The 15473-nt window shown below is 38.5% G+C and overlaps 1 protein-coding gene across 12 annotated transcripts in view; it reads right to left on the bottom strand.

Moving 5' to 3' along the window:
* The window catches only part of GALNT18 (polypeptide N-acetylgalactosaminyltransferase 18), a 317660-nt gene that overhangs the window by 179203 nt on the left and 122984 nt on the right, over nt 1-15473 (bottom strand). Inside the window, exon 2 of one of the 12 annotated variants that reach the window (XM_080593303.1) lies at nt 6654-6709. The exons of the other annotated variants lie outside the window; for them this stretch is intronic. Within the exon in view, the coding sequence (XP_080449429.1) occupies nt 6654-6684 (31 nt within the window). The 5' untranslated portion in view covers nt 6685-6709. The remainder of the gene's footprint in view (nt 1-6653; nt 6710-15473) is intronic. 12 annotated transcript variants of the gene reach the window in all.

The following is a 15473-nucleotide window of genomic DNA, read 5'->3' as shown; positions in this document are numbered from 1 at the left end:
TATCACTGGTATCATGTCATCACCCACATCAGAAGGCACAACACTGTCATATCATACTAGCACTATTACTCACACCAGCCTGCTCTTTCTCTGTATCCAGGAGCCTGCAAGTCACACAGAATTGAGCAGGATTTTATACCACATTCCTATAAAAGCTGGCCCCTTCAATCACTGTAACTGCCTCAGAGGCAGCCAGCTCCTCTGCTGACAGTAGCCATAACACACAAGAAAGACATCCTGCCTCACATTCTTTCTTGGCAAGGGACAAAGGGAAAGGAAAACACAGATAGGAAGGAAAATTGTCTGGAAGGGAAGCTGAAACTGATTCAAATAAATTTAGTTCATCTTTAAAGCAAAGGTGTGGACCTTATAAGCACATCTGCAGATTAACACTGCTAGTTTATTATTGTGGAAGACTAAAGTGAGATGAAATTTTAAGGTTTGAATGAGACTAGGACCCTTATTTAACCAAGAACAGCTGCAGAATTAGGGAATAGCTAAATGGGGTAGGAGGCTAGAAGGAATTCAGATATCACTTAGTTTTCAAAAAAACATTCTAAAATATTATATATGTAAGCTATTTTAAATCAATTTATGAATAAAAGCAAAAAGCGGCAAGAAACCGCAACCAGTTGTAGGATTGGTTACAATATTAGTTTTAGCCTCAAACTCTAAGAGGTGAAATACTTGCCTCTGCAAAGGTTGTCTCAAACTGAGTAAGATTGGCATTGCTGCCTGATTAAAGTCACAAGGTCACTGTTTCTACTTACCAGACAGAGCTTCTCTGAATAAATCATAAAAGAAACCAACACAGAACACCCAAATCGCCTTTTTTTTGTATAATCATTGCACTCCTCCAAGTATGCCTACCATACTGCTACAGTTGCACTAGTAGCCTGAGTCACCACGCCACTGCTAGATTACCATTTGACTCTCATTTTCAATTCCTATCTATCTTTGGTCTTTATACCACAGTCTAATAAAATATCAGTACAATTTTTTAGGCCTTGCTTGCCAATTTGGTGAGAAAGATATCTTCACACAGGGGTACACCAATAAGCGCTAATCACAGCAGAGTACCTCTAGACATGCAACATATCCAGGGAACAGCAAGTAAATGCCTAACGCTACAGAATCACATCAAATACCAACAAGCTGAGTAATTAACTGAGCACCTTCATTAAAAGTGATCCCATTTAAGATTATACTGTGCTGCTGTTACAGATGGAAGAACAGATTCTCTGCTGTTCATGTCCCCTTTAATTTATTGGAGAGTCACCGCGCTGTGATCAGTGATGCTGAGAAGAATACATATGACTACAATTATTTTTTTCAATCAAATGCTTACAAGCTTTTAAATTATTAGTAGCTGGTCACCTGAGGTAACCAAGGTGCCACCCTGAGTAATGACTGAATTTTCTACATATGTAAGAGATGCTCAATGTGAGTAGGAAAGCCTGTTAACACGTACTTTTTAACTCTGTTGCTTTTGCTCCCTGGACACCTCTGAATCCAACCTCTTAGTACTTGCATAAAGTTCTTCTTTGGACTTTTTTCATGATATCCTCTATATTCCGAGAAGGTTCTTACCACCTAGATGGAAAGCATCCTTCTTCTTTGCACCTCCCTAGCACTATTTTCTTCATAAATCCTTCTTAGGCTGCTTACCTCTACTTCTGGTCTGGTATGAGCCTGCCCAACATATTGTTCCTCTCTTTGTTGGCTTTAACATCTCTTTCAGCAATGGTAAGAAACTTCATTAAGGATACGGGTCCTTTTCATGCTAATAAATCATTCTCAGTTTCTTTCAATATAGTATCAAGTAAACTTCCACAGGAATGTACCTACTAACACTCTCAGAGAGTAGCAGTCAACAGGTCACAAACCAATTTGTCACTTGAACAAATGAACAGAAGCCAAAAAGCAGATTATGATCCAAAGAAATATTTAGTTAGTTGCCAACATTTGACGTTTCAGAAAAACAACAAGGAGAAAAAGTATACATTCAAACTAGAAAAGTTAATTCTGCCTCATAACACTTAGGCTATTTTTTTCTTGGTGTTTGAGATTAGTTTAATCATTTTACTATAGATACTGTATATAAAGTTAATAATAACAGAAATTGGCACACCGTTCTTTCCTATACTAAGAGTAAGCTATACTGTAAAAGGCTTCATAAATAAATCCTCTTATGCCCCCACCCAAGTGGATCTTAATAAGGGAGTGATGCAGAAGGAATCTAGTCCATCGACTTCTGCTGTGAATAATGACACTGGAGTCCTGCACCTTTTACAGGCATGTTACAGAGGCTCTTCCTCCCCAGCGTGTCCTCCTCAACAGAACACATAGCTCAGCTGAATTCTTACTCTCTGATCACTGTTTCAGTTTGCATTTCATGCAACACACTAGAAAAGTAATGAAGATTTGGAATACTTAGAAAATAAAAAGGGGTATTTTGACTTGATGCTTCATGTAATAAGCTGCTTTTATACTCAGTATCAGTTATTCATCCTAGCTGATTTTTCCACTTATTACCATAATACTGCTGCCAAGTCACTAACACAGGCTATCAGGAAAGGATAACTTATACACACAGAAAAAGAAAACAGGCATAACCTAAAATCACACCAGGTCTTATATATTTCCTTTTGACTTCACAGATTCACGCTACCTCTAGCTATCCATGGGAATAGGGACCTCAGAGAAAAATAAGATTTTTTGTACTGCAATGAGACCGAAGTGATAATATGGTGCTGTATTGGGCTAACCAGACTGACCAAACACTACCAAGTGGTGACATGGACAAATCTAGTTGACCTTAATGACCGCAGAAGGTAAATTTTGCAACAAGTATCACCTGAAGTAGAGGCAGGCAGCATGACTCCTCCTGTTCTTAAAAATGAGCAGCACTACAATGTTACTTCGTTTAGGCTATGGTAGCTTGCTGCCAAAACTTACCCTTGTACAGGAAATGCTCAGTACGAAAAGACAAGAAGTCCGTCTGTGTAAAAATCAGAATGTAACTCTACCTCACTTATTAATAGAGCTTTTGAATACTTCAACTGAAATAAAATTTTACAGTTAGCACTATTTTTTCTTTCCTTACAGTTTAAACTATGAAATGAGACAAACTTTCCCTTTTGTCTTCTAATTCATATTTGCCTTGTCTACGTAACACTATCACAGTTGGACTGATTGCACAGTATTCATTGAACACTTCCCCTAAAATACCATTAATCCTGTTCACTATAGGCTTATATTGTTTAATTTCTAAAATAATATGAAGGTAGTTTACATTTTAGACTAGCTCTTGAAAATACACATATTGAAAGCACCTCATTGGCACAAAAATTGTTTTGCCTGCACATAAAAACACACCACTTGTAATCACGTATTTATGAATAACCAGCCTCTCCCATGGTAAATTTACCATAAACTGGTACGTAAAAAGTGTTGATAACGCTTTTACCTACGTTCCAGTATCTTTTACAAATACTGTGTCAATGTAACAGGGCATAAATGGAAGGAGGATGAGAAGAGGGAAGTAATCTCCCAGAGAAGAATGTTAGCTGGAATAAAGAAAGCCATGAGACAGATGTTCTCCATATCCAGATCTCACCATAACTCATACAATCCATAACTTTAAATACGAAAAGCTGCTGCATGGAAATTTTAAAACCATTGACAACTAGCACTCTTTGGCAGAGGTCCATGCTGCAGACCATTTGTTGCATCATTTCTGCCTATGCAAAAGTGTAAATACTCAACACTTTGTAATATCATCAGGAACACAAGGCAAAATGCACATATCTGAGATATTGCTAGCTCATGTAAGGGGATATTTATGAGCTAGATATATGATGATAAAGTTCAGTACATCTTCTGTTTCCCAAAAGTAATAGAACTGGAAAACTTGAAACCATACAGAAAAATAATTTTGTATATGAAACATGCATAAAGAAAATCTAAATCAGCATAAAGAAAATCTAAAATGAGTATTTTTCTAGAGAATTACCACTTAGCTTACAGCATCCATGAGACATATACCTAATTTCTCATGAACCTGTTCTTGAACCTGTTATTGATTTTAGCAAAGCATAATTGTACTAAGAATTCTGTGGTATCAAACCAAGCCAGTTTTAAAGCAACGTGCTGTTGTGCATATTGATACAAATAGCATTGTTCAGGAAGTGTGTTCAAAATACTATAGCTCTTTATAAAAACAAGTGGGAAAGGCATGTAGCCAACTATATAGTGCACAACCTGGCTTGTATAAGAAACAGTGTGGCCAGCAGGGCTAGGGAAGTGATTGTCCCCCTGTACTCGGCTCTGGTGAGGCTGCACCTCGAGTACTGTGTTCAGTTTTGGGCCCCTCCCTACAAGAAGGACACCGAGGTGCTCGAGAGAGTCCAAAGAAGGGCAATGAAGCTGGTGAGGGGTCTGGAGAACAAGTCTTACGAGGAGCGGCTGAGGGAGCTGGGGTTGTTCAGCCTGGAGAAGAGGAGGCTCAGGGGCGACCTTATCACACTCCACAGGTACCTTAAAGGAGGCTGTAGCAAGGTAGGGGTTGGTCTATTCTGCCACATGCCTGGTGACAGGACGAGGGGGAATGGGCTAAAGTTGCGCCAGGGGAGGTTTAGGTTGGATATTAGGAAGAACTTCTTTACTGAAAGGGCTGTTAGGCATTGGAATGGGCTATCCAGGGAAGTGGTTGAGTCACCATCCCTGGAGGTCTTTAAGAGACATTTAGATGTAGCCCTTAGTGATATGGTTTAGTGGAGGACTTGTTAGTGTTAGGTCAGAGGTTGGACTAGGTGATCTTGGAGGTCTCTTCCAACCTAGATGATTCTGTGATACGCAAGACCAAACTGTAGCAGTTATCCAGCTCTATGCTATTTGCTCTTCATCTTCCAGGCCTCTGTCCAAAAAACCCTTTCAAAAGCAACTTAACTTCATAGCTACTCATATACTTTTAAAGTCAGCAAAAGCACTCAGCTTCCTCAAAACAGAAATCTTTAGTATTTTACTAGATCAAGGCAGGCCTAAAAATCAATAAGTAATTATTCAAACACCTGTATTTCAATCATATGTAGTGAGTTATTTTCTGCAGTGTTGCTGCCACAGGCTACAAGAACCATACTGGGAATAGAGTTGCAATTTTTGTTTAGAATCATCGAATCATAGGCTGGTTTGGGTTGGAAAGGGACCATAAAGGCCATCCAGTTCCAACCCCCTGCCATGGGCAGGGACACCTCCCACCAGAGCAGTCTGCCCAAAGCCCCATCCAGCCTGGCCTTGAACACCTCCAGGGCTGGGGCATCCACAGCTTCCCTGGGCAACCCATTCCAGGGCCTCACTGTCCTCTGAGTGAAGAATCTCTTCTAATATCTAATCTAAATCTGCCTTCTTTTAGTTTAAACCCATTCCTACTGCCTGACAGAGTCTCTCCCCAGCTTTCCTGTAGGCCCCCTTTAGGTACTGGAAGGACATTGTAAGGTCTCCCCAGAGCCTTCTCTTCTCCAGGCTGAACAACCCCAGCTCTCTGAGCCTTTCTTCACAGGAGAGGTGCTCCAGCCCTCTGATCATCCTCGTGGCCCTCCTCTGGACCTGCTCTAACAGCTCCATGTCCTTATACTGGGGACCCCTGAGCTGGACACAGTGCTCCAGGTGGGGTCTCAAAAGAGCAGAGGGAGAAAATTGCCCTTGACCTGCTGGCCTCAAAGAGGAACAGGGAGAAAACATGATGAAAAGGGCTGAAGGGTTGAGATAAGGACGAGATGATCGCACAGTAATTATCTTGACGGGCAAAACAGACTCAGCATAGGGAGATAGTAATATTTATTACCTATTACTAACAAGCTAAAGAAGCAAGAAACAAATGAAAGAAACCAGAAGTACCTTCCCCCCCCCCATCCACCCTCTTCCACCTCCTCCCCCTGAGCAGCACAGGGGAACGGGGGTTATGGTCAGTCTATAGCGCTTCTTCTCTGCCTTTCCTTCTCAATCACTCTCGTCCCCTGTGCTGTGGGGTCCCTCCCACGGGATGCAGTCCTTGCTGAACTGATCCAGCATGGGCTTCCCACAGGCAGCAGCTCTTCAAGAACTGCTCCAGATAAGGGTCCGTACCACGGGGTCCATCCCTCAGGAGCAAACTGTTCCAACCTGGGTCCCCCACAGGCAGCAGCTCCTGCCAGGTCTCTTCTCCACGGGCTACAGGTCCGGCCTGGAATCTGCTCCTGCGGGGGTCCTCCACAGGCCACAGCCTCCATCAGTGTAGGTCCACCTGCTCCACGGTGGTCTCCTCCACGGGCTGCATTGTTATTAAATTTTCTGGCGGATCTTCTTTTTAGCAAATATATTTTCATTCTTTTCAGCAGAGATCAGGTTATATGAAAAGAATGTGTGAAGAAATACAATTTTGAAAAGCAAAAAATAATAAAATTCAAAGCCATTTGAAATAAAAGTAACATCTAGGAGAGACTCTGCAGCTTAACTTCATTTACTCTTCGCTCCTAAACTTTAGGGATGTTTGAGACACAGTTCTAACTGAGGAAAAAATTAAAGTACCTAGTGATGTTCAAGAGTCAGAACAAGTTCAAGAGTAACAGCATATCATTTTTATTTAATATGAAACATCATCAAGAAAGCCACACCTGAGCATGAGTCATCTCTTTTGCGTGCCATCCTCAGCTGTCAATGCTATCATAAGCTGTATGAAGAAAAATGCAGTATTAAAAATTTATTTAAATTGGAATTTGAGAAAAATAAGAATAGACACAGGTCAGATTTATATAACACAGGCATTAAAACAGTGACAAAAATGATTAGTATGTTAGATATTTCACAAGTTAACATACTTAAATAAGATCGGTGAAGTGCGTTTTATTGTCTGTTAGTCAGACTACCAAGTTTGTACAAAATATCACTCATAACTGATTCTGATAAAAGACCTTGCAGAAGAAATGCTATCCTCTAGGTTAGCTTTAGGAGTGGCTATCCAATGTTGTTCTACAGTGCATAATGGAGCAGTAGTTTACACAGATTCAAGAGGAGGCTGCACAAGCTCAGGGCATGGAAATCCACAGGCAGCTATTAGACACAGAGACCACATTTATCTCAGTAAATCCATAACAAGAAAATAATTGAAGTCTCAGAAGGAAATGGAAGGCATTATCATGCATGCTTGCACTGTTCTTGTTCTTTCCTCTTGTTGCCCCCAGCTGCTGCTCAAAACAGGATAAAGGAAAAGATGCATCTTTTGTCTGATCCTGCATGGCCTTTCTGATACTTTTAGGTAATGAAAAGTGAGGTATAAGAGGAAAACAGATTGGATAGAAATACTACAAAGAGTACTCTATCACTGTCTACAAAAGATACAATCCAGATGGAAGACTCCAAAATTCTCAGAATCAGTTGCCAAACAGCACTTGATTCAAACTCGATTTCAAAGCTAATGAAAGTTGGTAGTCATCTGACAAAGCTCAGCTGGCCTTGGTCACCGCCACCAAGGCCTGAGAAGACAGGCAAGGCGGCCTTCTGTGAACTAGCATGATTGTTGAAAGAAATTGTGCAAGGTCATTAACACAGTATTCTTTAATATTGTCTGCATTCATTTCTGTCCTTTCACCCATCCACTTGCTCATTTCATTTGCATACTACAATTTGTTTTTTATAGTGTAAATTGTTCATGGCAGGAACCATCCAGGGTGTTTACAGAGGGCTTAACTTGGTAGATAGTATTCAGTGGAAGCCTCTGGCCTCCACTAAAAAAAAGAGCAATAGAAAATAAGACAGGATAACAGCTGAGCTAACAGAATGTTGCTATTCTTAATTCACCAAAAGCAGTATTAGACCTGAAGCAAGCAGAAGTAAGTATAGTAATGCAGAAGACATTTCACCTCTGACACATGGCTATATGGCTCACATTTTAGCCCTTCCTTAAAACAATTTTTTTCTGAAATGTCAATTTATTTGTGCTCTACAGTCTCACTTGTTCTATACTATCAAGAAACAGCTGCATAATAAAGTCTAAGTTTAATTTTTAAAGTGACAGTTTGTTAACTAAATGTGCATTCTCTTCAGCAGCATCCCAGTTTCTCTCCTGGTTCTCTTCTATTTCTTGTTGCTCCAAAATTTTCATCTTCAGTATTTCATCTTCAGTTTAACTGAATACAGTAAATCCATAAAAAAGGGCTCTTCTATTTCTGCCCGTAAGATAAACTTGGGACCTAAGCCACTGCATTAATTCACTAATTCATGTTAATGCACAGAAGGCAAAAAAACTGACACAGTAATAGGGCCTCACAATGAGTTTTGCTGCCACTGACTCCAAATTAAGATTTTTTTTTTCAGTCTCATGTTCACAGCATTTCTAACGTCAGTAACTTTCAGCTTTCTTTACTGTTCATAGAAAAGTCCAGGTTTAGTGTTCCTTCAGATTTTAGTTCTAGTTTACTAAAATCTCAAGAAATGAGTACAAAAATTAACCAGAGAACCCTGTTTTGTCTCTAATCAGAATGATCAAAACACACCATGGCCTCTCTTTAAAGCATATCACAGAAAAACAGTGTTTTCAGTGTTTAAGGAAAAAAAAATAATTCTATTGTGGCACATCTTAATTTCCATCATAATATAGTAAGAAGTCAAAATAACATACTCCTCATCTCAGCTACTTTGATAACACTATCAATGTAGCACCTGTACTTGTTTTGTTGATATTCTTAGAAAGTCAGAGATGTTGTTGACGTGCTTAAATTGTCATATAAACATGCAGAAATTAAGGACTGACATAATTTCATCTGTTTGTGAAATTACACCAATTCATGTTAGCTCTAAATTTGGCTTATAACTAAACACTGCTCTCTTATACAGCTCTCAAATTTCTGCAAATTTCTTAAGCCTTCCTTAAGAACATTTTCAAAATTTGATCACATTTCTGGTCCTTATTACTCTTCAAACCCTACCTGTATAAATCACTTACATTTTATTAAATAGAAGTAGCTTCCAATAGCTTCATGTTAGGGTAACCTCACAAAAAATTATTGAAATTGGATTTACAGCCCTTATTCTTTAAGTACAATCAAACAAGAGTTGTATGACAGTTGTACGAGTCCCAGTTGAACAAGAACCAAAATATCATCTTCCCCCCTTTCTAAACTCTGAGATTTGTATAAAAGTAATCTGTCAGAGAAGATCCTTCAGAAAACCATTTTTCAAATCCTCTAGCATATGAGGTCTGAAATAACCTTGCTCACGAGAACTTGTCTACTTTGTCTCCCAAATGTGACGTACTATAATTTTTTTCACTCCTACTCTAGTTTCATACAAAGCCTCTTCTTTAAAGTGGCAGAGAATTTGATATACCTTCTTTTTTTTTTAAGCGTACCTTTAAACAATAAAGTGAACAAAAAAGGGAATATTAAATGTCCTGTTGGATATTAGCAGTTTTTAATCTCTCTGTATTCCTGTGATCTTCAGAATAGGAATCATCAATACACCACTCTAAAATCAGTGGAAAACCTCCCAACAACCACAGAAGAAAAATTTATTTTCAGATCTCAAGTCTTTTCCAATGCTATACAGTCTTTCCATAGCACTTTAAATAAACAGAAAAATTAATTCTATTATAAGAATTATATAAATTCTTAAATTTATAGTCCTAAAAAGAAAACATTAATTTATGAACAACTAAATGGTTGCAAAGTTTACAGAACAACAAAGATAAAGCTTTTAGAGCAGACTTTGTAAAGCTATTTAATACCTTATGGTATCAGAAGGAAAACAACAAGAGAAGCTTGGAAGAAAAAAAAAAAAGTGGATTATAGTTCACACTGACGCTTATAACTTGAAAGCTATTGATATTTACAAAATAAAATGTATCCTCTCACTTGATTCAGTGCCACCCACAACTAAAAGTAGTAAATAAAAAAAAAACAACTTTGCACTAACCTCATTCTTCCTCTCTCACCCTCCCCTTTTACAAAAGGCAGAGCTCTGGCTCCCTCCCCAGCCTTGCCATAGTGGTAGTTTATTTCTGAAGCCTCAGGCAAAATACCGTCATGGATTTGCTTCCTTATGGTGGTAGAAACTTGGGCTAGATGCCCTAAGTGAGCACAGCCTGTCAGAACTGGTATGGAATTTGCACCTATTTCACTGTGCAGTCTGGGGAAGCTTAGCTGACAATACAGCTTTTCTTCTCTGCCTGGGGGGACAGGAAACAACAGGTACCATATGTCCTATAATTCCGAAGTGTGAGCATCTTAGATGAAAGATCCAGTCAGAGCACCAGGAAAGCATTGCAGCAAGGAGCCGAATCCATACTGATTTGCAAAGTATTACAGTTTACCTCATTTAGGTACTTATGTACATGAGCTGAGAAGAGTTTCTGTTTTGCACTAGTGATTTCTGCTGCCCTCATGCCATGCAGTAGGCTTCACACTGATGATATCTAATGAAAAGTCTAACAACTAAAACGCACTGCTTGTCAAACGCTATATAGCCAGTCTGGACTGTCACCAGTCACAATAATCCACTGATCTGACAGGATGTCATCATACTCTTGACAAAAATGCATATAGAAAAATAAAAAAATCTCTTAGCATTTATACATTACTTAAGTAGCACAAACCACGTTTACATAAAGGAACTGTACACGTTTTATAGTTGCAAATTCACAATCACAATCTATTTGTTCTATAGATGGCTGTACGGAAAACACTGTATTTTACATAGCCCTCATGATAACACAGAAGTCAAGACAGGAATCCAGAATACAAAAAACCCACAAGAAAATGTAAAAATCACAGTACCTGCATCTACTTGTTACAGTGGAGGTCAACCTCCTCAATTTAAAATTAGAACTCATAATAGAAAATGATTATGGAACTCAGGAAGGAGAAGCTTTATGCTAAAATCAGGTAACTAGATTTGTTGCCTACAGCATATTCTTAAACAAGATTATTCAATGTATTTTGTTATTCTAAAATATTAGAAGAAAATAACTTTCCTTAGCCTCTTATTTCATCATCAAGTCTCATATCGTAGGTGTTTGTATTGCAGCTCCAAAGCAAAAATTGCATGTGGCTGAAGTGTTCAGGTTTTGGACATGGATATATCTACCTCAGCTACCAATCTTTCTGTCTGCAGCTGATTGCTGCCATAGGACTCAAACTTCATATCCAATGCATCTATAGACACAACTGGGAACTGTGTGTAGACACACAAGAATCCAGGAAACAATGAGAAATATTTGTTAACTTTTACAGTGCTGTGGACTGACTGTTACAGTTCATGCTGACAGTTACTGAAAAAGTAATAATTGGTTAGATAAATCACTGTCTGAGCCTTACTTCTGAGCCTTGACAGGACTGCATACATGAGTATTTAATTCTTAACAGAAAATATCTGAATGGATACATTTAAAATTGCATTCCAGACTGGACTCAATCCATTACTGTAAGGACAGAGAACTTAGAAAAAGGACAAGTGGCCAAAGCACACCAGAAACATTTTTTCAGATCTGTCTGTACAGGGTTTTGTGGTGGCTTTAAAACAAAACAAAATAAACAAAAAAAAACCATGCAAAATACAGTCAATGAAAAGAACAGGCATGGAAAAAGGGTGTCACGCCCAACAGCAAGTTACCCTTCAATTAGTGGTTCTGTAACATAATTCCCATCCTGATGCCAACAGATCCTGGCCCTAAATATGACAAGGGAGCTTCTAATGAGAAGCAGGAAGGTATTTTCAAATGCAAAACTGCCTCTTTTTATTTTTTGCTTCACCATAGTAAGTTTTTTATTTTGTCTGGATGAGGGCAACCAGTACCCTGACTGAGCTGAAGTAATGCGGTAATTAGGAGATACTTATCTAACCAAAGGAAAGAAATTTGCTTTCAGGTGTCATACCAGAAGGAGATCTGTATTAAGTGAGGGAAGACGTAAATACTGACCTTGACAGATTTTTTTTTTCAGAGCAATGAAAAAAACATTATTTCAGAGAAATATGGGATTTATCCAGCAACTTAAGCATTTGCATAATCAAGTCTCAGGAAGTTACACACTATACAGTAAATTACTATATGAAAATACTCCATTATAGAGGATAATTTTGATGGAATATTCTCTACAGAGCAAGTCAGAGCAAAGCTGCATAAGAGATATCACTATTCATGAACATTATTACATATATCTACAGATGAAAAGCGAGGGAATACGTGAATACGTGAAAGTTATATGTATGTGCATATTTATATGTGCACACATGTATAAGGTGAGGAAAAGTGAAGCAAAACTGCAGTGCAAGAAGGAGTCCTCTTCTAGACAAAAGACCAAGAGGTAAAAGACAATAAGCCACAAGAAAGTTTACAGAAAAGCTCCAGTATATTTTTTCACACCATCGCATTAGATTAGTAGTGTGAACAACTGCAAATATGGAAAAGGTTGAATGTGGAAATCAGTATTCTCAGACAAAACAGTAAGTAGAGACTATCAAGGCTTATGGAACGCAGCTGAAGCTCTGTATATTAATTCAGACATGCTGCTGTCAGCGTCCAGTGACACTGAAAACAAGGATTGACTTGTTTTCTTCAGCACTGTCAAAGATTGTCTGTATTTTTCCTACCACCACTGTTGCCCTTTGGGAAACTGGCTTTCAGCATTTCTGTTAGTAACTCAAAATCTGAGAAAGTCAGCTTTTTAGTAAGGTGTAAAAGTGACAAAATAATTCATTAGAATATTTAATAAATGTTAAGTATAACAAAACATCCTACTTATCCCTCCTGTAAATCTGTAATGTGAATTTCCTAAAATTTTGTTAATATTGACAATAAAAACCATCATCAGCTTCCTCTTCAAACTGCAAATCCAGTTACCACGTGGTTAACTTATTCATGATGCCAGATAGGGTTTTCTATTCCTTTTTCTTTTGGAGCAGTATCCTGACACTAGGTGCTGCCTGGCACTTACCAGTTTAACTCCCAGAAGAATCCCATGCAACTTTGCAGATCTCCTAATGATTTCTGAGAAAATCTTTTATGTATGTAAGTCTCAACAATCAATTTCAACACAGCAACAGATTTATACTCATCATATCTGGAAAGATTCTCGTTTCTGAAACTGTGGAAGCAGACTTCCCCCATAAAAAACAATTGGGCTTCTGCAATTAATCTTTTCTGTCCTCAGAAGCTGAAAATCACCACTTACAACCTAAAAGAGAATTTATTAGTCTTCAAAGACAGACTATGTAAGGCTTGGGAGTTCTCTAATTTTCAGAAATTTTTATTATGATTTGTGACTACCAAGTAGAGATTCAAACTGTAAACTTCAGTGAAAAAGCAAGTTGATTCTGTTCTTACTAATTTCCTACCATAAAATTTGTCCAAAACTAAATGTCACTGCATATGTGATAAAATTTTTAGAGAAGCTGCATAGACCATTGGGATTTTCTTTTATAAAAATATTTTCCTTTCTCTCTCCAACTTTTTTTTTTTTTAATATCTTTACCAAGCCTTAGACTTATACTGTTTGTGTAACATTCACTCATTACTACACCTTTGGTAAGTTAAAGAACATGCAAGTTTTTACCTCACTGGTTACTCCACTGCACTATTTTTCTCCACCAACATTTTCCAAACAATACTACAGTCAAGAAAATTAACAGTAGGAATTTAATTAAAGGCCTTTACTCCTTAAGTTTGTAAATGAATCATTTTGCACGTTTTCAGATGAAAAAATTGGTTAAGTTAAAAGGTAGTATTTTAAAACAGCTTCTATTAGCACATTCTTGTTACAGAGAGCAATTCTAGTTCCATTCTTTCCTTAGCTTTGTTTGACACTTCCTTGTTCTTGTGCTGGGTGTCATTTTGAATTGCTTGGTAAAAGTGCTCCCCTCTCACATCTTGAGAGGACAGGGTATCTAAATGACGCCTTGCCTTCATTTCTGTCCTGAACAAACGTCCAGAGTTCGGGTAATGCTGGAGAACGAGAGGTTTCAAGTCTTGACACTCTTATTTATTACCAGTGTTACAGAACTGAACTTCCCGGCTTATTTGAAAAAGAATGTAAGAAGGGACACAGACATGCAAACATTACAAACATCCCTCTCCTCTTTCTATTCCACCCATGTATCCCCCTACTTGCCTAGGTTGGGTTAATCATGTATTTGCTCTTTTAAGTTGAATCCAAATGATCTGTCTTCTCACTGATGGGTTAGACTTTTCCCCCCTCCCACCCTACTCACACTGCACCACAACTTCTCTGTTAGTGGTCGACCTGATTTAAGAGATAATAAAAGCCTACATGAGCACGCTAGACTTTTCCATGTCAGCTCCGCTCTATCCACATAGAGTTTCTGAAAGCAGAACAAGAACTAAGTTGCTCCAGCAGTCAACAGCACACTCCTCTAGCCTCCCCTCCTCATCATGAGCTGTTACATGTGGAAATGACCACACAGGTCCAACTAAACCTTTTCTTCTCCAGGTAATGCTGTCATAGGGAAAGGACTGTAATGTGGGGTAGAATCAAACCAGTGAAAGCAGGTTGAAAAATCCCAAGCTTAGTCCATTAAGCCACACATTTCAAAATGCAGCAAAACATATGCGCTCACTGTTCCGGCTCAGTCTGCGAGGCTTAGCTAGGAATTGGGTTAGAGTTACATAAACCCTAATTCAAGAAGGATTTCAGCCTCATTGTCTAGTTCAGCTAACACAATTACTGAAGCAGCTTTGTCAATACACTGAAAAGATGTATTCTTTGCAAATGTTCCTGTTGCATTTTAAGTCAGAAGGGAATTAGGACAGAAAAAATGATGTCTCTTGTACAGGAAAAGTTTCCAAAAAAAAAAAAACCCCACAGAGACGCAGAGGAGTTTGTGTTCACACGGACACACCAAGAATGAAGAGGAAGTGGATGCCACTAAATTTACAGTGGGAAAAAGAAAACTTTTTTTTCTCCTTACGATCTGTTATTATTTATTCTGTTGACTGAAATGCAGGTGTTATGAAACAAAACTTTTTAGTTAAAGTTGCTAAGAAAAAGTAGAGTAACTGGCCATTTGCCACAGAGGTCTTTTAAGGAAACTAACTAATTTATCAGAAAAAGCACAAAGAACAAAAAAGCTATGGCATTCTCAGCTTTCATTGGGCTGAACGCCTCAGGAGGTGTGCAAGCAAAAGGCATCGAAGAAAAAGCTAATGACTCTCTTGCACAATATGATCTGCTAGCCAGCATACCTTCTTCACCACGCACGTACATAATGCCCCAAGGTATACTCGCTGACAGAAATCCTGCCTGATGAGCTGTGAGTAAAGAACATATTGATAGCAACTTCATCACATGTGACTGGACTTTACAAGTAAACCTAAACGTTCCCCAGATTCTCCATCTTTCACTTGTTCAAGGTTCAGTCTATCCCACAGCAAGCTGGAGCTGGATTCTGCCTGCCTCAGGTTACACTGACAGGAAAGTGGGCAAGAG

This window comes from Anser brachyrhynchus (genome assembly GCF_964034855.1).
Source record: "Anser brachyrhynchus genome assembly, chromosome: 5".
NCBI lineage: Eukaryota > Metazoa > Chordata > Aves > Anseriformes > Anatidae > Anser > Anser brachyrhynchus.
This window is presented reverse-complemented; position numbering and strand designations above follow the sequence as displayed.